This window comes from Pelecanus crispus, chromosome 5 (assembly GCF_030463565.1).
Source record: "Pelecanus crispus isolate bPelCri1 chromosome 5, bPelCri1.pri, whole genome shotgun sequence".
NCBI lineage: Eukaryota > Metazoa > Chordata > Aves > Pelecaniformes > Pelecanidae > Pelecanus > Pelecanus crispus.
In genome coordinates, this window is record NC_134647.1 from 33,308,389 (window position 1) to 33,333,659 (window position 25,271).

At 40.0% G+C, this 25,271-nt stretch overlaps 1 protein-coding gene across 1 annotated transcript; it reads right to left on the reverse strand.

Moving 5' to 3' along the window:
- Positions 1-5,759: 5,759 nt before the first annotated feature.
- On the reverse strand, positions 5,760-24,995 carry CCDC150 (coiled-coil domain containing 150). Its single transcript, XM_075711451.1, has 23 exons — positions 24,850-24,995; positions 24,338-24,555; positions 24,069-24,247; positions 23,414-23,482; positions 23,054-23,170; positions 21,477-21,606; positions 19,828-19,871; positions 18,870-18,962; positions 17,791-17,898; positions 17,129-17,250; positions 16,763-16,940; positions 16,350-16,418; positions 15,733-15,825; positions 14,425-14,508; positions 11,058-11,227; positions 10,571-10,664; positions 9,753-9,922; positions 8,932-9,058; positions 8,145-8,327; positions 7,500-7,568; positions 7,259-7,420; positions 6,837-6,923; positions 5,760-5,843 (listed from the first exon to the last, which is right to left on the reverse strand). Exons 1-23 carry the CDS (start codon positions 24,993-24,995, stop codon positions 5,760-5,762), a joined length of 2,796 nt encoding a protein of 931 aa, XP_075567566.1.
- Positions 24,996-25,271: the final 276 nt, after the last annotated feature.

Consider the following 25,271-nt stretch of genomic DNA (forward strand, 5'->3'; position numbering starts at 1 on the left):
TGAACAGAAAACAAACCATGCTGTTGCCTCGCAAGCACTCTTGTTACTTACGGTACCACAGCTAACTACTGCTATTTGCTTTCATCCCACTTTTATAGGTATTTGTGTTCTGTAATCATTTCACACAGTTGCAATCAATGATTAAGAAACAAGTTTTGTGGAATTGCCTAGACTAATTTTAAAGGTAAGGCAATTTTATCTCAAATCAAACATTAAATTACAATATATTGCATGCCCACTTCACTAGAGATATGCTGGGCCATAGTGAGAATACAAAGGTAAGAGACAAACACCAAGAAAGCCTCACTAACTCACAGAAGGACAGCATGTTTTACTTGGAAATAGTACTTGGCAGCAGTGCTAAATACAAGTTCCGTGCCAGGTTTGCGGAACTATAAATTAAATAGCCATTTTAGTTATGTTAGCCTGGGGTATTCAGAAGCTGCAGAAGAAGGGTGAGACTGATTCCCTTACCTCCATTTCATTTCTCATTCTTTGTGATACCTTATCGCTGGTTTTGACATGATAGCCAACTGTTTGCTGTGTGTTCACACTGTATGTACAAGCATACTGTTGTTGCATCATCTTGGAGTAAAAATTCTTCTGTTGAAGCTTTCCTTGCTCTTTATTGAGCTTTTCACGTCTTGTAACCCCATTAATTTTTTTTCTTCTTGCAGCGAATGACCCCTGTCCCTTCATATGCAAAAAGTTTATCAGGTCCCAGGAAATACAGCCCTCAACACAGAATAAATGCTTAGAAAACAGAAGCCAGAGATCCAGTACGCAGATTCCCTTTGCATTATTCTTCTCCAAAACTGAATGAAATACTCAGAATCCTTGCTTGTGCATTCTTTTAAACAGACTTGATATAGAGGAAGGTTGTGGGATTATTTTAAGAATTGTCTTAAAAATTGACCAACATCAAGACATTACTATTAATTACTTTATTTCTGATCCCTACTGCTGCTAGAATTCTGAAGTAGTTTAGTTTTTAAACCTAGAAGGTATGAATCTTTAGCATTCACACAAATAGAAAGGAAAAATACAATCTGAATGCTGATGACTTTGAAACTGCTTTGTAACTTGTTTTTAAGCACCAAATAACAGAAACTTGCATTTAATTAAACCCAGGCAATATGGACTGGAAAATTCATACTGCCAGCAAACAGTGTTCTGAAAGGATGTTCTAAACAATTTTGAGCATCTGGAAGGAAGAGATACTACTTGTCTCAATGCCAGTTTATCTAAAGCTTTCTCAAATGCTTGTGGGAAAAAAAGGGTATGAATACAGAACTTCAATTTTTCCTTAGCTATATCCAACTTCCATTTATGGTTACGAGATAAACAGTCTTACTTAGATTTCACTTTTACACAATATTACAAATATGTTATATTGTAATGGTGCAGCAGTAACGGATTAGCCAAGACTTCAGACAGAGCAAGAGACAAAATAGACGCTGTAGGAATGTGAGTTCCCCAATAAAAAGAAAAGAAGTTTAAACAGGCACAGCCCATGGGAACTGACCTGCTTAAAGAAGAGTAAAGCACAGAACATGAGATGCGTACAGAAAGTACGTATGCTAATCTAGGCTTTAAGTATACAGCCACAGCTGTACTGTCCAATACAGAATCGGGTAAGTTTTAAACCACGTTTCACTTGCAATACTGCTAATAAAGTGCCTTTACTTTGGAATTTTTTCAAACACTTAAGTTGTGAACTTGTACTGCACAATTCATTTTACTTTATGTAAGGGATGGAGGATACACAGGGGATTGTGAGTTTAAAACAAGTATTTCTCAGGGTATGAGCATCCGTATGGGATTTATTTTGGCATGTGCTATATTCATGTTTAGGCTTACTTGGCTGTAGCTTGTTTTAAGGATGCTCACAAGAACATAACACTAGGGGAGATGAAGCCAGCACCTTTCCTAATTCTTCACAGTAAGGACTATTTTACTGAAATGTAAAACCATGGAATCATAGAATTGTTTGGGTTGGAAGGGACCTTTGAATATCATCTCGTCCAACCACCCCTGCAGTGAGCAGGGACATCTTCAACTAGATCACATTGCTCAGAGCCCCGTCCAACCTGACCTTGAATTGTGGAAACAAAGAGCAAGGCAGGAAAAGCTTGAAATCCAGCCACTGCAATTTTGGGACAGGTTTCATAAATCACTGAGAGCAAGAGATTAAGAGGGAAAGAATACTTAAATCAATGCCAGCCTCACCTGTCAGCATGTTGGGAATAGTCCTCAAGCCTCACTAAGAACTACTAACAGTTTCAGTCAAACACACGACATATATTGTCAAACTACTTGGTTTAACCACGATAATTTTGTTAGCTGTTTATTGCTGAAGAGCTATTTTATATAAAACACTAACTCAAGGCATATTAAAGGCTGCTCATAAAAGCATCTGCTGATTACCTTAAAAACTGAGTCATACCTTTTCTGTTGTGCTTATCGGATACTAGCATTGACAAGTGTAGAAAGCTGTTTGCCATTCACATCTGCTGAAGGCCACAGATTGGCGGGGGGGGGTGTGGGGGGTGGAACAAACCACCACCAAATTTTTCACTGCTTTTAAAAATCAATTTTCCATACTGCTAATATTACTGTAACTATAAGAGAGGCTCAGCAGCTACCCAGCCCAGGGAAAGGCTGACAACGTAGACCTCAATTATTGATCCTGCTGGTGGCAGCAGTGTTAGATTACTACAGTGTTATTGAAATTACTATGTTTAAAGAAAATAACAAGTTTTGTCCACTGTGTACTTCTGATATTTTGAATGGGTGAGCTGTCACTCCCCATGCTGTGGTTCACATTGCAGGGCAGGCTCTGAGCAGACAAACTCGTTTCCTTTTAAACAAAAGCAAGTTAGAAGATGGCTTCCAGAAGTGCTCCAGTTGCTATGAACATTCAGTCAGCAGGATCAGACTAGAGCAAATCTGAAGTAAAAAAAAAAAAAAAAAAAAAAAAAAAAATCCAAAACGCATCCAGACCAGCTCTTTCATTCTGCATGTGACCCACTGAGCTGCATCACTTGCTAAAGCAAAGCATAGCCAAAACTTAAGGTAGTGCTGAAGTTAAAAGGCACTGGGTTACAGTAATCCTTCACAATTACACCGTATCTTACTGCTTTCCACCCTAAACCCCAGACAGGTTTAGAAGAAGCAACAGGCTGTGTTCAACCTGGAATAGGCTGTCACTATGCAAATATAAGTACCAAGTTTAATGGCCACAGCCATATAATCAGACTTTGCATTCAATACACGAGGTAACTGTAGATGCATGTCCCTAGAGAGAGCAGGGGATTCTGGAACAAGGAAGGGGTGAAGAACCAGCCTTTGAGGTATACCAGATGTTGGTTAAAAAAAACTCCCGCAGAGGGAAAACAGAAGAGGTGGTTGGTGCTGCTGCCCTGCCAATGTGCAGTTCATACAAATGCAGCTGCCATATGCTTTGTCTTTTTTGCACAGGCAAAGGTCACAATAATTTGTCCCTTGTTAGACAACCTACGTAAGCATTCAATATAAACAAAAGTGTTAAATGGTAAGTGCTATTTGAGAAGACTGGGTTGTTTTTTTTTTTTTTTCCAGCTGTGATTACTCTACAGCATGAGGTCATAGCAAGCAAAACTAGATTACTGTTTTGACTGCTGTTTGCCTGAGGGCACTGTGGAGGTAGAAGCACAGCTTACGCTAAGCCACCTAAGCAGCTTTACGGAGCAGGTGTGGCATAGATGCCAATTGATTTCTGAAGGAACCAGCTTGACTGGGACAAACCTAAAGCCATGTTGCATAGGCCTGCTTCTAAGCAGCACAATTTAATGAAGCTCAGGTGTGCATTAGCTTTAATAGCATGCTCAGCCACCCCTTGTTCCTTAGAGCAGCCATTTGCTTCAAGGAGGAGAGGCTCAGGTCACCATGAATTAGTCCAGAGTCCTATCACATAAGTTATAGTCTAGGACCAAATTTCTGGAGGAGCAGAATGAACCAATTCCAGTATGTCCTTGGGCTACAACTAGGCTCCAGAGGTATGCAAGACTTCCCTCCCCACTAAACTAAACAAGTATTGCAAATAACATGTATAGATCCCACAGAAATAAATAGTACTATTGATCACAGAGGAGTTTGCAAACAGCTCTGTTAAAGCAGATCAGAGTGCAACACCACCTGTACCAAAGCTAGGTTGTATTGAAACCATGTGGAAGAGTAAGCCATGACAAAGATGAGTTAAGCCTCAGTTAAACAAGCATGAAAACTGTCCATGTTATAATCATCTTTAACATACTATGACATAAGTCATCTGCTTCAACTACTCCTTCCCCAGTGCGTTGTTCCACAGTAGGATAGGTTGAACAAATTCCACTAATTCTTACGAAGGTAAGATGATGTGTGGTGTAACATCACACACCTAATGAATTCCTTATATGCTCCTAAAATAGCCCAAGGCTTATGTTCTCTCATGACCCACATATCATCTACATTAGAAGCAGCCAGTCCTGCCAGTTCTTCCCTGTCCCAGTCACGTCAGCATCCAGCCACAGACACATGACTCGGTCTCCAGTAATTCGCCTGAACCCTCTGCAAACCAGTCTGAGATTTGTTTTGGTAGCACCTGCCAGGCCATAGTCTAAAGCTGGTAAAAGACAAGTGATGAAAGCAAAGATGTAGCATATCAACAGCACATAGTTTACAGTAATGATAAAGAATAATCGTTTTGCTATAAATACTAGTTTTGTTAGTATCAGCCTCACAATGCAAAGCACCTGAGTCAAAAAGCCAAGGTGAGAGGTATGAGTTAAATCAGAGTTTATGATTTAAACAAGCATTCCTAGGTCTCCTATATATGGGTGCCCTGTGAGCACCTGTGATTTGCAAGACCGCCTCAGTGATGCAGACCTATCTAACTATGGCAGATCAAGTAAAATTCCCAATTCTTCCAGCACCTGGGTGCTAGCAGGGAGTCTCCTGGTGGCAGGTGATGCTCTCCCTGGGCTGGGAATCACCCAGTCAAGTGAGCTCATTTCCTGCCCAGCTCACGTGGGCCTTCCTGATGGTGAGCTGGAGGCGTTGGGTCCTTGCCCTGCTGCCCAGGGAGTGTTGTGAGTGGGAAGCTCTTCTTGCTTTTTCTCCTGGGAAAAGATGCAATGTTTTATGAAGCTGATGACTGGTGGGGAACCTTTGTCATTACTAAAGAAGAGATTAAAGTTTTAGCAGTTTACTACATACATCTCTAAAAAGCTAATTACACAGCTATATAAGAACTATCAATTATGGAGAAGGCTGATGCATCTACACAGACAAGGTAAGTGTGGCTGTTGAAAGGGTATCTGGAAAAGGTATGGAGGAGGGGAAGGAGAACCACTGAAATGGAGGTGAATGCAGAGATGGAAATATACTGTTAGCTTCCAGACAAGCATTTGGTTAATGAGCATCAACAAAACATGAAGTACATGCAACAGAACTTTTCCAAGTACAGAAACAGACCCTTGAAACTATCTTGTACCTGTAATATTCTTTTCTGCTTAAATACGTCCTTTGGCAAAAGAGGAGGAAACAAACTAAACTAGAAGAGGGGTCTGTTTTCCACCCCTGTGTAAGGAACTACAAAAGAAAGTTCAGGAAACTGAAATCCTGACTGATAATGAGCTACCAAAACTGCCCCCAACTATTTTTTTTGCTTCCCCCTTTGAAATGAATGTGCTTGCTTGCTTTACCTCCTTTTTGAAGCTGCTCTCTTCAGGGTTCTTTGGCTAGTGGTTTTTCACAACTTCTAGCTGCAGGCTGTCAAACTTAGATTTGAACCAACGGTGAGCTGCTTCTAGGCTAGTTGTGATCTAAGCAAGACAGTGTAATTAGAACTGCAGAGAGAACAGTTAATGCACGTTGTGTTCGTTTTTTGAGCTCTGTGCAAGAAGGGGCAGAACAGCATACAACTCAAATCTTTCTCCTGTATGTAGGGGTAGGAGCTCTCCATGATGCTCTCTTCCATTGCTGTGAAAAGGATGCATCAGAGAGGTCCTCGCTACAAAGTTGCCCCTCTGTTAGGGGGTAATGAAGTCAACACTGGTCTCCAACACAGCATAAAATACAGAGGCATTGGGAAGAAGGTGGGGGTGGAGGGAAATAGATGCAGAGTACCACAAAGTTTTGAGAAAGACTGAGGAAGACTAACTTTACCAGAATAATGCTGTAGAAATACTCTCTTGCTATTAAGATCTCTTTCTAATCACAGAACAGTACTTGGACTCATAAGCGGCATGTAAGACCTCAGGCTGGGGCACCTCTGTTACTTTTTTTATTTTACTTCATGCTGGTTAATACCCTATAAAATATCTAAACCCCTAGACTTTCACCCCAAACTACTGGAGTAACCCATACAAGTTATAATAATTTGGATATTGTGGTACAGTAGTGCAAGGCTGAGGTGATGCAAGGACAAATGACTTCTTGGGGTGGGGGTGGAGGGTGGGAAATGTGATTTTGCGTGATGTCACATATAGAGTGACACAAGAGCAGCTCAGGGGGGCAATTTACTTGGCCGCAACACTTTGGTTTGGTTGGTTAACACAAGATATCTCAAGCCTGATAAAAATGATAGGCTGTGTGGGACAAAACCTCTTCTTACAAGCCCCACTAAATTGAAGTGATTCACAGAAAAGAGAAGAACTTTAAATTAAAAAAAGAAAAAAAAGTTGAAAAGGCCAAGGATGCACCTCACTCTTCACCAGATATGTATATGTGAGATTGAAAGGGTTACTTGGTGCATATGCTGAAATACTCTCTTGTTACTTTCAATGAATTATTATTCTAATGCTAACTAGTCTCACCTGTTCTGACTCTATGCTGGCTTCCTTCAGTTTCTTTTCTGTCTCCTCTTTATATTTCTTCAGATGTTTGACTGTTTTTTCCAGTTTCTAGGTAGAAAAAAAAAAGTAACATTAATTTCTATACAGTTTTTTCATGGCACAAAAAAATTGCAATACAACAGAAGGACTCTCCAATCTTTATTGTAAATAGCTTAGAGTTCTATCACTTAAAAAAACCCTGTCTCTCTCTAAAGTCAGATATGTACTGAAAGTCTACTAAGGAGTTACTCAGGCTTTCTGGAGCAGACACAGTAATATTTATAGGAATATCTTTTGACTGAGTCCATAAAGTCTTTCTACCACCTCTTCTACAAACCCATAGATTTTGCACAAAAACCCTTCCATGGCTGTCTCGCCATTTTTTCATGCTCTTACTGCTTTACCTGACATTCATTTTCTAGCTGCTCCCTTTGTCTTCTCTCTGCTTCCAGCTGGGTCTCCAGCTGCCTGTGCTGCACTTGCACTTCATGTTGGTTTTTCAACAACACTTGCATCTCGCTCTGCACACTTTTCAACTCTGACACAAATTTCTGGATGTCCTGTGACTGAAGACAACAGAAGAATGAAATTCCAGCAACATTTTAGCAGATCGGTCTCTTCAAGAAACTGGTCAAGAAAGCTCACTTGTTTATAATTCTTCTTCTGATACTCCTCTTTTATTGCTTCCATTTTCTTCAGCTCAGATTCAGTCTCCTGGAAATTGTTGAGAGAAACAAAAGTTCAGGAATTTTTCAGGCTCATTGGCTGTTATGTGGGAACTATTTCTGCAGATGTCTGCGCACTGCGTCCTTATATCTTGCCCTATGAGACTGAAGTTAAGAGAACCTGTGCCCCGCTAGGGAAAGGGGAACAAGGCGGTGGCAGAGTCTAGATTCTCATTTAGGATCAGGTACCAGTTGAACTGTAAATTCTACGGCTATAAAGGATGGAAAGGGACTAATCACTACACAAGCAACATTTGGCCCAATCAATAATTAAATAGACTGTATCCACAAAATAATAAAGAGGAGAAATGCAACTATAAAAGTCTCATGGGGAGATGGGACTCTGGCATTGTACTTAATATGGGGGGGAGGGATGACAGGAGAAGCCACACAATTACTGTAGCTGCTATCAATCTATTCATCTTCTGTTCAGAATCCAAGTCCAGACTTAGTTTTATTTTCAAGTCTAGCTCTGCTGCAAAGGATCAACAGCAGTCCTACTCAGTAGGAGGAAAAAGGAATTTTCAAGTAGGACATCTATCTTTATTGAAAAATGTGTGCATACTTTTACCCTTTCTGTGTTAGCTTTATAGGCCAGGCATTGTCTGACTTGAGCTCTTTGGCTTTTTAGTTTTTCCCTGTAACTGGATGAAGACTTTTCCAGCTCTATTACTTTCTGCCGTAGCTCCCTGTTAGCACGGGAAACTTCAGCCAATTTGGAGGAGGATTCTTCAAGGGATTTCTTTACCTAGGGGAAAGAGGAAAAAGTGAGTTCACACTAACTCTAAGAATTAGTTCATTCTATACAACAATTAATAAGCAGCACACCCAACTGATTTGCTGTATCTGAAGTGTGCTACAGCATCTGGTGTTCTGACTTTTCTTTAATACCCTTCTAACAAAGGGAAAAAAGTGAATGCTGGGATCTGAGTAATACTAAGGTTATGCTGACCTTTACGATCCAGCCCCCAAGAAACAAAGCAGACCTCCAAACCAGTATTTTATCCCTGGAGGTTGCTATACAACCCCAGATTATCCTTTTGAAGTCACTGGAATGACTGATATTAATGTCTAGATCTTATGTACAATGAGGTATATAGTGTTAGGGGATAGAGAGTGGTACTTGCAAAAGTGAAGAGAGTACAGACATCACTATGTGTGGCCACTAAAACGTCTGTCCACCACATGACAAAATTCTGTTTGTTGTATACAAGTGAGGGACAACTCCATGATGAATGGAAAAGGAGACAAATACTTGTCATCAGTTGCTCTTGTTCTGTTGGAAAACTGTAAAGCAGACCTCTTTCTCTGGAAATCATTCACTGAAATCTTTTAATTCTATCCCTTCTCACCTTAGCAGATTCTTGACAGGCAGCTTTCCTGGAAGCCTCTTGTTCAGTTTGAAACTGCTTCTTCAAAGACTCTAAATGTTCAGCATACATCTTTTCCTCAGTCCTGGCTTTTTCCATTAATCGTTCCCTTTAAAGAGAAGAAACAAATTCAGTTATGTTTATATTTAATATGCTTTACTTTCTAAACGCACAAATAGAAAAGACAATTCCATAGTAAACACTTTTGTCTTGGATATACTCTGCACCACTGTTGTTTAAAGATTGGAATGTGTTTTCTAATATTTCATATTCCATTTATTTAAAAGGAGGTTCAAAATAGCTATACAAGGTAAATAGACTTTTTTGAAAAAACATTTCAGGACAACTTACTTTTCTTCAGAAAATTAAATGGCTAAGCCTGTTTAGACAAAGGATAATGAGGAAATTCAGACTGCCCCTACACTTAAGTTTAAGGTTTTACTTAGAAGCGTTCAGTTTTAGGTGTGAAATTTAAACAGCTATCCTGTGCTCTCCTTGCTATAGCTACTGCAGGCCACTTCAAAGTGGAAGTGCTATCTGCTATCCACACAGAAAAGCTGTTTGTAAGAAGTACCATAGTGACCCTGGGTAAGCAGTTCCTCAGTACAGCAGAGTAGGTTAAAGCGTCATTATGGGAATGAGTGAAAGAGCCCATTTCTATAGCTTTGCATGAATCTATCTTTATCCTGCTGCTGGCTCAGCATACAGTCAATGCTGATATTGATAGATGAGTAAAGCCATAAAGCTCTGATGCTAGTGCAAAATGTTTCTCCTCAAGTATAGTATCATGGATCTGGTGTTACCTGCAGACCATCAGCTGTTGATGCTCAGTTTCTTTACTTTTCAGTTCATATTGGGTTTGGATCAGCTTGCTCTGCAGGGTATTATTGACCTGCAGAACTTCTTCCAAACGAAGAACAAGTTTCTTGTTGTCTGTTCTAGCACTTTCTAGTGCCTTACAAAGTGATTCCACCTGTGCAGTAACAACAAATCAGATTTATACTTACCCAAATGAGAAAGCTTAGAAAGGAGTATTTTTTTCCTTCCCAGTCAGTATCAACTTACAGGAAGTAAGTGTGTTCACCAACTGTCTGATTACAAATGTCCTAAGCACAGGCATCTAGATGGGAATCCTTACAATGCCAATCCACTGACTGGGTTAGTCAGAAGGATCAGAACAACTTGTCTAGCCATGAATTCTTGGGAAAAAAATGTTCTTTGCCAATAAAGAGTGTGTTTGGGTTGTGAGGTAATCCTTTTGAAACTAAGTATTATGAGGACAGATGAAAGCAATTCCTTGGACTCTTCTCCCCTCCATTCTAACAAGAAAAAAAATAAAGGCTATATAAACTTCCAAAATCTCTGTTCATATTATGTATCCAGCTGCAGACTGTAAAACCTTCACCTGTGCCAAGGCATTTTTCTTTAGAGAGGAGAGGCTTGCCTCCTTCAACACTTGGATAACGATTTTCCTGCTCCACGGCCAAAAGTTGATAGAATGTTTTTGCCTTGATTCATGTGAATGTTTCGCACCGTATTGTATTCAGGAAAAGAAAAGATACTTGGCTCAACACCAAAAATACAGTGGTGGCTGTTACTACGGGAAAAATGCGGTCTCTACCTGGCTGCTCTGTTGCCTTCCCATGGCAACCAGTTTGGCTTGGCAATGTTCCAATTCTGTTTCTAACCTCTGCATTTTCTGCTGAGTCTGGGTCCTGAAAACAGAAATGGGATTAAAAAACAATCATGCATTAGGTCAATTTGTGCATATCTCTTCTGAAGTGGTGACCATCTCACAGTTTGGTTCTCTACCTTAGCCATATTAAGTTTTGCCTGTCACTGAAGTTAAATTTAAATTGTTTTCTACATACTTTCCACAAGAGGCACAAGGCCTGCCAAGCTTGCAGAGTTAGCTACAGGTACTTGGTGTACTTGGTTCACTAGTACTAAGTATGTTTCAGTGTTGCAGGAAAGGATATAGGAAACTTTTCAAACAAACTTGTTCTATAGCTTATTAGCCAGAACCACGGGGAAGATGCCGCTCTTCCACTGTATCTGTCTTCACCACACTGCTGACAGACCACAGAAACAGTATCAGTTTCACTTACTTGTCTTTTCTGAGGTTGCTGATTTCAGTGTCCTTGTGTCCCAGCTCAGTTTGTACCACATCCAGAGCTGCTTTCATCTTGTTATGAGAAGCTAACATATGCTCCAGCATGGCTGTCACCTTATTGTTGTAATCCTTTGCTGCATCCAGTTGGTGCTGCAGGTTTGCCATCTGCAGTACAAGAAATCATTAGGAAAAGGAGCAGGAAAATCAGTCATCTATTAGAGTTTTATTAAAGGATTCTTTTATAAGTAAGCTGCATGTTTGCAGCAGTGCCAAGAGTATGCAATGGTTCTGAACATGGAAATAGCTTCCTCTAATTCTACCCCTGGTTTAAGCCCAAGCTGAGTGTGTGGTGGTGTTCTTGGGGGTTTTTTGTGGGTGTGTTAACTGATAGTTCCAATGCTTCTGAACTCTTGGCACACAGGCTTCAGGAAGGGCCATAGATGCATGAAGCTGGGTTTTTAGTCAAAACCAGTTGATTCTAGTTGATTCTAGTTGTTGATTCTAATGTTGCTTACTTAAGTTTTCACCTGCATCTCTTTCAAACAAAAAACACTCACAGGTTTTGGTCCCTGTTAATTTTCAGCCATTTCTTGCGAAACTGAAAAAATACTCTCCAAAACATCTATTCACTGGAGCAGAATTACATGCTACATCTTATTCCTAAGTCTGCATTACTTCAGGAATATATTTAAGCTCCCTTCTGTGATACTTCTCACAGCACATTATCCAAAGTAATGTGACTTCCCTCTGTATCTCAGCAGCAGCAAGACACAGTGCTGACTGGAACTTCATTAGAAGTCTGTGATGTTAGCTGTTGTCACAGCTCCACAGGGCCAGCACAGTCCCCTGGTTCTGAGCAGCGCTCTGGTCTGCTCCCACTGTGAGACCTTTCTACAGCTAGTTCTCTGTATCTGCAAACCAATGGAACTGAGTGTTTTAACTTTCTCAAAATCTGAAAGCATTCAGATCATGGATTCCAATCATCAACATAATATCCAATTGCCTTTGACTACCTGATGGACCATCCTCTATGATGGAGAATAAAGTACAAGAGAAACTTTGATTCATTTTGCTTTCTGGAAACAGAACTTCCAGGGAGGTGTCCTAAATGTGGTTACATCTTCTGTCTAATTTCTAGATTGATGGATGTTACAGATATGATTGACAGTTTATCACTTTTGTTTCTTTAGTTTTCCAACTCAAAATGATTACAAGATTTCTTTGGTATCTGAGAAACAAGGGGAGGCTGTAAAGAGCATTTACTGTTATGAGTTCATTCTTGCTTGTGAACAGAAGTCTCAATGCAGTTACCTGAACTTAAGAGCTTGGAATAGCAAACTCAGGACAGAGCAGAGTCCACTTCACAGTCTTACACCTACAAGCTTGGTTTCACTGCCCAGGTTAACACACCTCTTCTCTGTACTTCTGTCTATTTAGACTGAGCAAACAGACTGAAGCAGAATAACTATCTGCTTCCCAGCAATATAGCTACACAAGTATTATCTGCAACTATTTGTTCTCTTACTGGGAAATAATAAAAAATCCTGAGGACTATCTTTATAATCCTGTAAACTGTGTGTGTTCTAGCCTGAATACATGCAATCAACTTGCACAAAAAACAGCTCTGTTCAGCTAAGCTTCCATAGTTCTCATGTTTGTTTTGATGAAATTGGGTTCTACTTCCAGCTGCAGACTAGAATGCTACAGTTAACACCAAATGCGTGCTCTGTTCTTCAGCAAAAAGTGCATTGAATCTGATTTCTAATGGCTATGTAAGCATTAGTTATTCTGACCCTTATTCTGAGGGGTAAGAAGTTCTCAAAGTTCTGTTTCACCCAAGTGTATTTAGTCTCTATGCAATGCACTTGCAAAGCTCACTATTATCTAAACATGCATCTACAGCTCTTCCTCCAGTGTCTGCACTTCAGTCTTGAGAGATGTGGCAAAATAGCTCAGCTTTCTTCTAGTGCAGAAACGGAAAAGCATTATCTTAATCTGGAACACAGAAGCAGAGTGATGTTACAATGTCTCTCTGCCCAGAGTAGATGTTTTCTTTTCCCCGAGTCCCAATAGTAGGAGAAGCAGCAAGTGAATTGCTTCTAACTTATCCTTCCATAGAAATAATTCCAGATCAGAATTCACCGTGTTTTAATCTAAGTACGATGTCTTGGTCACTTCTGTCACTAGCATCAGACCTAGGACTATAGCATAAATGTAGCTTTCTTGCTCTCTAATAATCACTACACGTTCTGTGCTGTTTTTAAAAGAAACTCAGGAATCTTTGCACCACTGTCCCAAACTCTGACATAGGTCACACTGAAGTAAAAGCTTTACTTTCAGCACCTCATTTACTGTCTAGCTAACTTCTGCTTAAGAAAGCTTACCTATGCTGTTTATTTTTGCTTACCACCATGGTTTGCCTCCCTCCTTATTAATTTGTATTTTTTATAAAGTTTTCCACATTTCTAATCTTTCAACCAATTTTCTACCCATATATTTTGTTTTAATGCCCCCTGGTGGTTCTTAGCTATTCTACTATTTTCACACATTAAGCAACCTAATTAGCACAAACCCTAGAGATGCTACATCAACAGCATCCTGTCATCCAAAGGCAGTATAAGCAGGATCTAAGATGATTTTGATACAGTACTCTCTTAGTATATGTGCTTGTGTCATGGTTTAACCCTAGCTGGCAACTAAGCACCACATAGCTGCTCGCTCACCCTCCCCCCCACAGTGGGATGGGGGAGAGAATCAGAAACAAAAAAACCCCAAACCCATGGATTGAGATAAAGGCAGTTTACTAGGACAGCAGAGGAAGAGAAAATAATAATAATGATAAAAGAATATACAAAGCAAGTGATGAACAATGCAATTGCTCACCACCTGCCGACCGATATCCAGTCAGTCCCTGAGCAGTGATCACTGCCCCCCAACCAACTCCCCCCTGTTTATATACTGAGCATGATGTCATATGGTATGGAACAGCCCTTTAGTTGGTTTGGGTCAGCTGTCCTGGCTATGTCCCCTCCCAGTTTCTTGTGCACCTGGCAGAGCATGGGAAGCTGAGAAGTCCTTGACTAGTGTAAGCAGTACTTAGCAACAAATAAAATGTCAGTGTGTTATCAACATTATTCTCATACTAAATCCAAAACGCAGCACTATGCCAGCTACTAGGAAGAAAATTAACTCTATACCAGCTGAAACCAGAACAGCTTGATACCACACAAATAAATTAAGCAGAGAAAATAAATAAGCACTTCCCTTTAAGTTAAGTATGAAGAGCTAAACAACCTTATGTTAGATGAACATTAAAAAATGAGTTTCCCTTTTGAGCTGACAAATAGGATGCTGAGAGGTACCTGAAGTTTTCCTTTGTCACGAGTCAGTTTATTCTTACTGTCAGTCAAATCTGCCAGTACCTGCTGCACCTGCTGCTGGGCATACTGAGGAAAAAAGAGCAGATGTCACCATTCCATAGGAAAAAACAAGGCAAAAAGCAACAAAAAAGGTGCTCAATGTCCTGTTTCTCCCCGAGTATTTTAACCTTCCTCTGTTGCTTCATGTGTACGTTTTCAATTAGGCGAAACGCTATAACAGATTTTAAAAAAATACAAAAATATCCAAATGGCATAAATTCCTTCAAGACAGCTTAACCTCTAGGAAGAACTGCTCAAATGGGTACAACCTTCTACATGGCCACAAGGAGGCCACTGTCCTAGAAGCACAGGCAACAGTAATGGAGAGATGAAAGAAGTCTTTGACAACTGGGAACAGAGAAGCAAAAATAACTAGAGGAATGCAAAGGCATACACAGAATTAATATAACTTAGAAAGACAGTAAAGAATGCAAAAAAATTAAAAATTGGACAACTTTTTAAGGTTCTCAATGCTCTATTGATTCATATTTTTTAACTGATGACTGCCAAAGGAGTTCTGTGTTAAGTAGAAAAAAGATATGCAAATGTTAGAGACTAACTGCTGTAGAAATGTAACTTTGATTATCAAATAAGAAACATTCAAAAACCATTTTAGTTAATTCTCCTTTAGTATCGTGATGTTAGGACCTTATCAGCAGTTAAGTGTTTCTTAGGATCTCCAACGTATACAACTGGTCATTACATACAACACTGTAAAAAAAAAAAAAATCCAATGGTAAAAGCACTGGTAGCACAGTATTACTAAGCTTTTACTCAACTTTATGGAACTGGTCAAGTATCCTGATCCAGGTGACTGAGAGTAGTGAGAAATAATTGAATGGGAATAAGTTAAAAATGGGAATGAGGTCCCAAGTGCAAATTTGTCCACAAAGGGCATAAAACTGTTAATACCTTCCCAATGTACACAAGCTGAATATATATGTACAGATATACAAGCTGTGTACCTGTACTAGAAAATGGAATGGAGTCATAGGTTTTTAGTGACATACCTAAATATCCAATATCTGAAGCTCTATATAGTCCTCTTAGCTCATCCCACACAGACATCTAAAAAGATGGAGTAACATTTGAGATACCTTACCCTTTTGTTTTCGTTTTTTCCCCCTTTTTGATTCCTTAATTTGATCAGCCATTCTCCATAAAACACAGATTACATCAAAGAGCACCTTGATTCCTGCTATAGTTACTTATCAGTCAGGTCATCAGTTATCTACTTTATTAGTGGCTTACCTGCTCATGTACCAGTGCAGCCAAATGATCCAATAGCCTCTTGTTCTCTTCCTCTAGTGTTTGCAAAGTGAGTTTCATTGAAACCATTTCTAGCTATGAACAAGAAAATCCAACTCTATAAACGTACCACTTCAAGATTTCCAGTCACAATACATGAATATCACAAAACCTCAGCACTACATATGGATTAGGTATAGTATCTCCTGTTTCGGAGAGCAATTATGCAACAGTGAAAGAATCATGCTGACTTCAGTCACAACACCAAGGAATTTCTCATTTGTACCATAAATGCTACCTTTCCTTTTCCAGGCTATGCATATGCAAAGAAGTTACACAGGTAAAACAGCTACAAGCATGCTATAGCATTTGCTACAGTAGCATAACAAACTTATTACTACAAATACGATCTTGTGTTGGAGGCAGTAGGGTTGCTGCTCCAAAGGACACATCCACATAGACAAGAAAAATATCAAACAGCAAAGTGAACAATATGGATATGGTAAATATCACATTATTTAGAAATAATTTAGTTAAGCAAGAGTAAGCAAAATGAAAGGAAAAACTTAGAAGACAGACAATACTATATTTAAAGAACAGCCATATATATTGCAAGATACCTCATTCTCTGTTTTTTCTACTTCCAATTTATTCCTTTCCTGTATTGTTTCATTTGCTGTTGTCCTTATCTGCCAAAAGAAATGTGAAATTGTTGTCACATGAAAACGTCCAGATTCATAGAAATACTACATATCTTCAGAACAGTTGATCTGAAGGTTGCAAGTCAACTCTGAAGTTCAGAAATAATATCTGCAAAGCTGCCCTGTCTTCTCTCTCTTTTCATGCTTCAGAGAGGAGTCATTACAAGTCAAAATATAAGCATAGTAGGAAAGGGGAGAGTGTGTCACACTTGCCACTGCAATATCAAAAAATAATCGTTCTGAAAGCAAAACTGGTATGTAAATAAGAACTCTAGTGATATGAGCCCAAAAGCAGCCTTCAAGAATACAGCTTTAAACCAAGTTTTCTGTACCTCCTGTTGAAGATCTTCCTTTTCTGCCAGCAGAGATCCTTTCTCTTGCAAAGCTGTCTCAAGTTCACCTTTCAGTCTAGCAACAGTACATTCCAAAACCTGTCTCTGTGTGGTTGCTGCCTCCTCAGCAAGGCTTGCTTTCTGCCTGTACTTCCCATGCTCTATATGCAAGGCCTCCCTAAAGAAAGACAAAATAGCCAAGCTGGAGTTCTAGCACAACAGAAGGACAGAAGATGGCCTCCATATTAAATACCAAACTGGCCCTTCTGTGTTAATAAGTAACAAGTGCTAGAGAAGCAGAAATCAAGGTGGTGAGAATGCAGCGGAGAAGGGGACACAGAAGCTGCAGATGAGAAAACTCCTCACAGCTCTCTTTGAAGCTGAGCCCTCTCATGCTGCACACTCTGCAGCTCTCTGAGAACGTTGGCATGGGCAGCATTCAGAAGCGAGTCTTGCTCTTGCAGCTTACGAGTCTTTTCTTGTTCTGCCTAAAGGGGAAAAATTACCCAGGCAATAACACTAGCATCAGAATGATGAGGGATGAGTAATTAATTTACAAAGCTGTTAATTTGCCACTAAGCTCCTGCATCATCCCTGTAGTTCTGCATATTGTGGTGTGCTGCTTCTTGAATAGGGTGTCAAAGCTGAGTTCACCTTACCTAGCTTTTATATACGTATTTAATCTCAGATCCTTATGACTTCCACTCAGCTTCCCCATTTACAGTACTTACAATGTCCATCAATTCCTACATTCCTCTTTCTCAGTGGTTGTTACAGGATGTTTCTGTAAATAGTATTATCATATTTACAGTCTTTCCCCATGACAGATGACTCTTTTCTGTACTGAAGATAAGGCTTTGCCAAAGAAGGACACTAACACTTTTTTATCACTTCTTTTATAGAACTTCCATTGCTATATGTAAAGTATTTTACTGTATTCCTACAGATTATCAGCATTAGGAATTAGTCTGTTGTCTAATGTCTGAGATGCAGACAACTTTCTTGGACTATAATAGTAGGCTACATACCTTAAGCATGGTCTGATGATCTGAAAGGAGTTTAGCATTCTCCATGGCAACACTTTGGAGTGTGGTGCTGAGCTCTGAGCATTGCTGGCTTAAGTGGTCATTAAGGACCTGGTTAGATAGGAGGAGGAAGAGGATGACAAACATGTTGTCAGGGTTTTAGGGGTTTTTTTTCTGCATAGTAGGCTGTCAGAAACTTTTTAAAAATCTCTTGCAGGTGTGGAAAAACCTATTTTAGGTAGAAAGTGTCAAAAAAAAAATTTGTTCAGGTAGCCCCACTTTATGGTAGACTTATTCCAAGGTGTTGAAAGTTGACAGTAATGGGAAAAAAGAGAACATAGTTTAAACTACCAATCAAACATAATCACAAGTCCAGAAAAAAGTAATGTTTCTAAGGCAAAGAAGGCAAAAATTGAAAACGGACCCCTACTAATTTCATAGTTGAATTATTGTAGATAACCAAAGAAAAATGGAACTTTCTGTGAAAGACATATCCAAATTCCATTACCAGTGAACACTGCCTAATAAACAAGTATCTGTTGGGGGGAGGAGAATAGAATAATGTTTTGTAAAATATGTTCTAAAAAGAGGGAAAGTAGAATAAATAAATTTTTTTGGAATGTACTGAGGTCAACCTTTTGCCCCAAAAGGCAGAGGAAATTTTAGCCAAGCAGGTACTCCATATTTGACTCATTAATAGAAACACATTCATGTAGAATCTAAAGGTGCAAAGGAATATAAATGTACTACTTCAAGGGTAGATAGAAGAGGGAGCAGCAGTAGTTCTGCATGTCCTGGCCCCTGAAGAAGACACTTTCAAAAAAAAGCTGATTCAAAATAAATGTTGGAAAGAAACCTTTCTAGCCTTAAGGCTGGGAAATCTGGAACAGTTATCTAGGCTAGTGATTGAATTCCTTCACTGGAAGTTGTTCATTAGCCCACATTACCTGAGGGCGCTAAACTTTGTCTCCTGACCTGCATTTGAGGCTTCCCAGTAAATGTATAATCATTTCTCACTGTAATGACTTGCTTTGTTATACTCTTATTTCCATTTTAAAAGCAAGAGTAGCTGTTCTCATTACCTGTACTTTCTCTGCTGTTTCTCGCAGGGCGGTCATTTTAGACTGAAGTTGCAGGTTCTCTTTGCATTGTTTGCTAAAGGACAGCTGTGCATTCTAAGGAGCAATAAAACAGAACGTCAACTGAGAAAAAAATTAAATGTCACTTAGCCAGGCACTTCACAAATATCAAGTCTGTTTCATACTTGCCTATATCGTTTAAGCTATTGTCGCATGGCTATGCGCTCTTGCAAGCACCAGACATGGCTCCTATAGTACAAGCCTCTTTCCAAAATATACCTTGAAATAATAACCAAAGTGCTACCCACTCTAACGTAGCTTTGAAAGTTGAGGGTGACTTCATATCCTTCTGAGCTCAAACTTATTAGTCTCCACTATAATTAATCTCAATACTTCTGAACTTAAAGATCTCCCTGTCAGAAGTGGTACAATTCACGATTGAAGGAATCCTTTGCCAGCACTGTGAGACTCCATGTCTAAGCCAACTTCCACCTCATCTTCGCTGAAACTTACTCTTTCAGAGAAGACTTCAGACAGCACATACAGTCCCTACATAGGCAGTACGCATACCTCTTTGCCCATTTAGTACCCAGCTGACCAAGGTTCTGATTTTTCTGTAGTATTAATCACCAACCCATCTATTTGTCTCCTTTGTATGCAATAGATGTGCTACCACAACTGTGTTTCGTGGTCAGTTCCAGCTTTCCAAGGAAGGCATTCATATCACTGTTTTGATATTTCAGTAGAATACAAAAGTTAATCTTTCAAAAAATACATATGGCAACCCCAAACTGGTGAAATAATAAAATAAGACATTCAATTGTTAGTAGCCTTGGTTGCTTTTGGCATTTGTCCACATAAAAATTCTGCCTCTTAAGTGTGGTACATTTGAAAGGCCCCATATAGGCTGTTTTGATCTTTATTTAGCTATGTTCCTCACCAATACTTGTTTACAACTTACTTTTGCTTCTTCACCAAGCTGGGAAATGATACAGTTCCTGGAGTCTAAAAATAGAAAAGAATGTCAGGACATGCTTTGTTATCTGTTTGGGAATTTTAAAAGGTGACACTTTGATTTAATGTTTGAGTTTAGCTAAGTTACTGAATTTGCCACAAACAGGCAAGACTTCTACAAATGTGTTGTTCTTTACCACTTTTCTTTAATTTCAATATTTCAGCAAAATTGCTTTTTAAAATTGATTCCATAGATTAACTGTAATTTATTTAATTTTAAAATTAAGCATGCCATCATGCCAATCTCCTACACATACCACTTCGGTGACTGCTTAAGCAAATCAAATAACCCTAAGTTTCTTCTTCAGCTGTCCAGCATGTAAGGGTTTGTCCTGTCTATAACCCACAGCCTATATGCAACTTCACAAGCTTTTGTGCATTGACAAGAACAATAGTTCGATCCCTTCTTAAACCACACAGATCTAAAAGTAGAATCATTGTTGTTGGAATTTGAATCAATCTGCCTATAACAGCTAGCCTCTTATTCTGCTGTGCTGTACAACATACTGGAAAAAAAGGAAGACAACTAGAGACAACTGAGCACGAGCAGGGTAGGGAGGGAAATCTATCCAAAATATTATGACATCCAACGTACCATCAAAGGATCACTCAAAAGTTCCTTCAATTAACAAAGGGAAAAAGCCTTGATCAGCAGGATCATTTGATACAGAAGTAAGGAAAATTTGTATGTCTCATTTAAATTTGTCATTTGCATATGGATTTGTTCTGAAGGAAAGACTTCTGCCACCACTCTCCCCCATTCAGCCAACTCTGCCACAACATGACAAGTTTCTCTCCTCTTGCCATGCCTTACACAGAAATATTGACTGCCTTTTGTGAGCTGTGGGTTGATTATCACATGTGTGATTTGCAGAGTAACAAGCAAGCCATATGAGAAACAGGAACACTTCTGTAAAAGGAGTAGCTAGAAATCTGAAATAGGTCCTGAGGGAAGGATCACAAGAACAATAATTATGCTAGGATTTAGGCATGGTTACTGCGAGTTATTTGGGAATGAGGAACAGACTTTAGGTTAGGAACACATACCTTTAATTTTGACAATATGGAGCTTCCTCCTACCCAGGAGTGCATTAAATGCCACTTAGCTCCCTTATAAGCAGCTACTTTCACATCAGCAGACTGGGCATCTAAATGAGACGAACTACAGGCTTAACCAAAATGCTTGTCCTTATACTGATGTTTAATAGAGCGCATTTTTTTAATCAGCTGCAAAAAGACTCAATAGCAATGGGCATTCTATTTGCACATCAGTTCAGGAACCATGTGTTAATGCTTACTTGCTAGATGACGTCTCCTCTGAAAATAATTTATGCTGATGGAATCTTTTTGTACTCTTGTTGTGTATTCATTACCCTGATCACCACTGTTGTCAGTTTCCTCTAGGTAAGAAGAGGCTTTAGAAACATCACATGCAAACTAAAGGCATTTGATATTTCATCACCTCTTAAGCTGCCCTCCATTCCTGTTGACTGATACACCTGCCACAGGTTTGGAGGCCCTCGGTGTTTGTTTCCTCTCACTGTGGAAGCAGCGAGAGAAGGGCTAAAAAGATGTAACAAGAATGCACTGTCATACCCAGCTCAGCTTTCAGTTGTGTGCACTGTTGCTCCAGTTGGGCAGTTCTTTCCTCCTCCTCTTGCAGCCTCACTTGGGCTAGCTGGACATCTTTACGCAACTCTTGGCAGTCCTGCTGTAGTATCTGTACCTGCAATGATATCACAGATTATTCTTTAAGATGCAGAATTCAGTCAGGCAAATGTAAGCAAACTTCAGAGCCTGAAAAGTTGATCCAACAAAGAGATATAGCCTCCTGATCAGCTTCTCCTCTCTTTCTGCTTGCCCCAATCTTATGCAGAAGACTTTTATGGCAAGCAACTCAATTTCTGTATGTAACGCAGTGTATGTGTGCTTATAATCATCTTTACACAACAGGCAGAATCTAACAAGTTTGCACAATTAAAAATTGCAGAAAAGGTCAAGCTATAAAAGATGAAGCTGAATGCAATACTCAAGGCACTTAACAAGTCTGTCCCGTGCCGTTTTGCAAGGTTTTTTTTGTTTTAATGCTAACTAGGGAATATACCACAGGGTCAACTATACCTGTCAGAAAGTGATAAATGAATTAAACTAAGCCTTTGCTTCTCACATGATGTATAATACATATAGTTCAATAAAGTGTCCATCATTTTTCCACTTTTGCTGTAGAAGAACATAAAGATGATAACAGGCATGTAGGAAAAAAATCTAGTAATTTCTAACAGAACTTCGTGTGTTTCAGGAACAGAGACCTTGATCATCAAAAAAATTGAAAAAAAAAAAACCAAAACCTTAGTTATTCAAGTTTTGATACTTTGCTATTCACTTTCTTTTATCCTTACTAAACTATTGCTATGAATTCAGAAGCATTAGAGTGACTGCATGTGGCTTGTGTGTGTGTATGCATGCAGAGAGAGGAATTGGTTTTATTTGAATTATGTGTAAGCCAGTTCATTTTGACCATGAACTATGGCCTCTCCCCACACTCTAAAATAGCTAGATAATATGAATACATCTGAGAACAAAAATCTAGCTTTGTCATCATGGCAATTAATGGAGAAAACATTCTTACTCCCAGAAGGTTTAAGATCTCAACAGAATATTTTTCAGAAATTGCATTTTCTACCTATTTATCAGTACCTCAATTATAAAGAGGCTTGGTTAGCCTGGTGAAGAAGAGGTTAAGGTAGGATCTAGTTGTGGCCCACAAATCTGAGAGGTAGTTACAAAGATTATAAAGTCAAACTCTTTTCAGTTGCACTAAATGATTTAAGAAGGGGCAATGGTCCCAAATTTAAGCTTGGGACGTTCAGATTGGATGCTAGAAAAAAAACCTTAACTGGAACATTACTGCAGCACTATAAAAATACCTAAAGCAGCCATGGAATTACAGTCCTTGAACTCTGTTAGGCAAATCCACCACTGCCCCAATCCAGTGTTTGTGATACTCCTAGTCTGAGCAGGAAGTTTGACTACATGATCTCTTCTGATCAACATTTGTACAAAATGTTGTAGTTACAGTTTTAACTGGTTTCTAGGAATGACATTCAAGTTCTTGTTCTTCCTCCCAGATGAGAAAATGAAAACAGATACAAAAGACTGAAAGTTTCTCCAACCTGCTTCCGTTCTGCTTCTACTGTTGTTTCCATGTCCTGTACATGACACATCACAGTTGCTTGGGATTCCTCCAAAGACTCCCGCAGGCTGATCTCCTGGGACAGCTGTTCTGTTAGCTAGAAAAAATAAACAATTCCTGACCCAGGTCTAATTAAACAGATTGAAAAAAATACTTCAAGATCATATATGAAAGATGTTCTGTCTAGGTATTTAGTTATGAGCATGGCTGGCAGGTTCCTTTGGGTTATGCACATTCCAAAATCGCACCCAGACTAGCATTTAAGGATTATCTTCTTCAAATCTTTAAATACTACTTGGCAAATTCAGCCTCCGACTAAGCTCCTTGCTGTTGTACTTACCTCCTGAAGTGTACAGCTAATTTTCTGTTTTGTGTTCCTCAGTTCCTCAGCTGCAATCACTACATCCATCTAAAGAAGATGAAAGGAACAGATTTTTTATCCTTTCATGTTCATAACTGCTGCAAAAGCAATAGGTATTATAAAATGCAACTGCCATGCTAACACCTAGAACTTGATTTCTACCCCCAGTCTGATGATCTCTGTTCTGAGGCACTGAATATAAGAGTGCAAGCAGTAAGAAGCAACGCATTCTTTAATACAATTAATGAGATTGAGTGACATACTCCATTGAAGTTCTCTTCAGGGGAGATAGTAATAGAAGTGTAAGACTGAAATACCAGAGAAATGTAAGTTCCTGGAAAAAACAAAAAGCTATTGAGAACTCTACACATGAAAGCTAGGATGAACTTAGGTCACGAAGATGAGATAATTACAAATCTCAAATATTTTTATTCTTAATTTGCTATGTAATTTTTTTTTAATCGATGGAAACACAGATTCTCATTATCAAGTGTTTGCTCTTACTGCCAACAATATATCATAAACTCCTTTTTTCAGCTGAGTATGCTTTTTGTTTAACTATGTCAGAGATGAACATACTTAAAACCAAGTCTGTTAGTACTTGAAACTATACTAAGATCATAATCTTTTGTACCTTGGATGCAGTTGTAATCTCCAGAGCAGTACTCAGCCTCTGAACTTCTTCTTTTGCCTTTTCTTCAGCCTCTTTCACATCACTTAGGTGTTGGCGCAACTTCATTGCTTCTTGTTGTACAATCTTCATTTCTTGCAAATGCTCCTCATGGATTGTATTCAGGCGCTGCTCCAACTGGGCTGCCACAAGGAAAAGGCAAAAAACTTTCATTGACAGAAAAAGCATATGGAGGGACAATGAAGAACGAAGTGGTAAAAAAACTTTACTACCTGCATGCTTTGGATTCAGTTCCTTTTCTGTCTGCAGCCGGAAGATGTTTAATTTCAGTGTCTGTACAACACTCTCTAACCGACACATTCGATTCACCAGCGTTTCACAGTTTTTCCACAGTGTATTTTCTCCCACAAATGCTACCCTGGCTTGCACAGGGCTAATGGCTGGGTGACTAGCAGGTGTTTCTGAGGTCTTTGAGTGGAAACCATCGAGGCTGAAAAGGAGAAAAGACTGACCTACTCTATGTATGCATACCTACCTGACATTGCACGTATGCATTACAGATGCGATTACACTAGAAACCACTTTTCATAGAGCTGCAAGGTTTCCTGTGACCCCAGGTTGCTGTAGCCCATTCTGGCTGACTCTGCCAGTACCAACTCCCACAGGGAGAGGAGAGCAAAGCATGGCAAATAGGTGCAAAGAGGAACAAGATGAGAAAAAAAAAAATCAAGAAAAGCGTGAGCTCTCTAAGAAGGAAAAAACCTTACCCCTGCTTTCTCCCTACCTCTGCCCATCGACGCCGAGCGCCTCCAGGTCTCGCACCAGTGCGCTGGTTTGCTCCTCCACCACCCTCATCCTCAGGTGGAGCACCATGAAGGCCTCCGGCGCCGTCGCCCTGACGCTCGTGGGCACAACGGTGGGCCTGGCCATTGCCGCTCCGGCGGCCTCCTGCTCCCGCCCTGCGGGGACCCGCACCGGCCATGGCTGAGGCACCCCGCACACGGCGGCCGCCCCGGGCCTGGGGCACCTCGCTCGCCCGCCGGCCGCCCCCTCCCCGCACCCCGGCCCGCCTCACCCCCCTCCACACCCCCGCACCGCGGCCGGGCCAGCCCAGCCCCCCGCCACGGCGCCCCGTCCCCTTCACACCCACCCGCTCCCCACGCAGCCCACCCCGCATGCGCGCCGAGATCGGCGGCGGCGGCGGCG

What these genes read in the sequence shown, in the direction of transcription:
- CCDC150 (XM_075711451.1), bottom strand. Translation starts at nt 24,995, where the DNA reads ATGGCCAGGCCCACCGTTGTGCCCACGAGCGTCAGGGCGACGGCGCCG. An exon ending in CTCGGCGTCGATGGGCAGAG is followed by an intron (nt 24,556 to 24,849) that starts GTAGGGAGAAAG and finishes TCTCCTTTTCAG; the next exon opens with CCTCGATGGTTTCCACTCAA. An exon ending in TTAGCTGTACACTTCAGGAG is followed by an intron (nt 23,171 to 23,413) that starts GTAAGTACAACA and finishes TATTTTTTCTAG; the next exon opens with CTAACAGAACAGCTGTCCCA.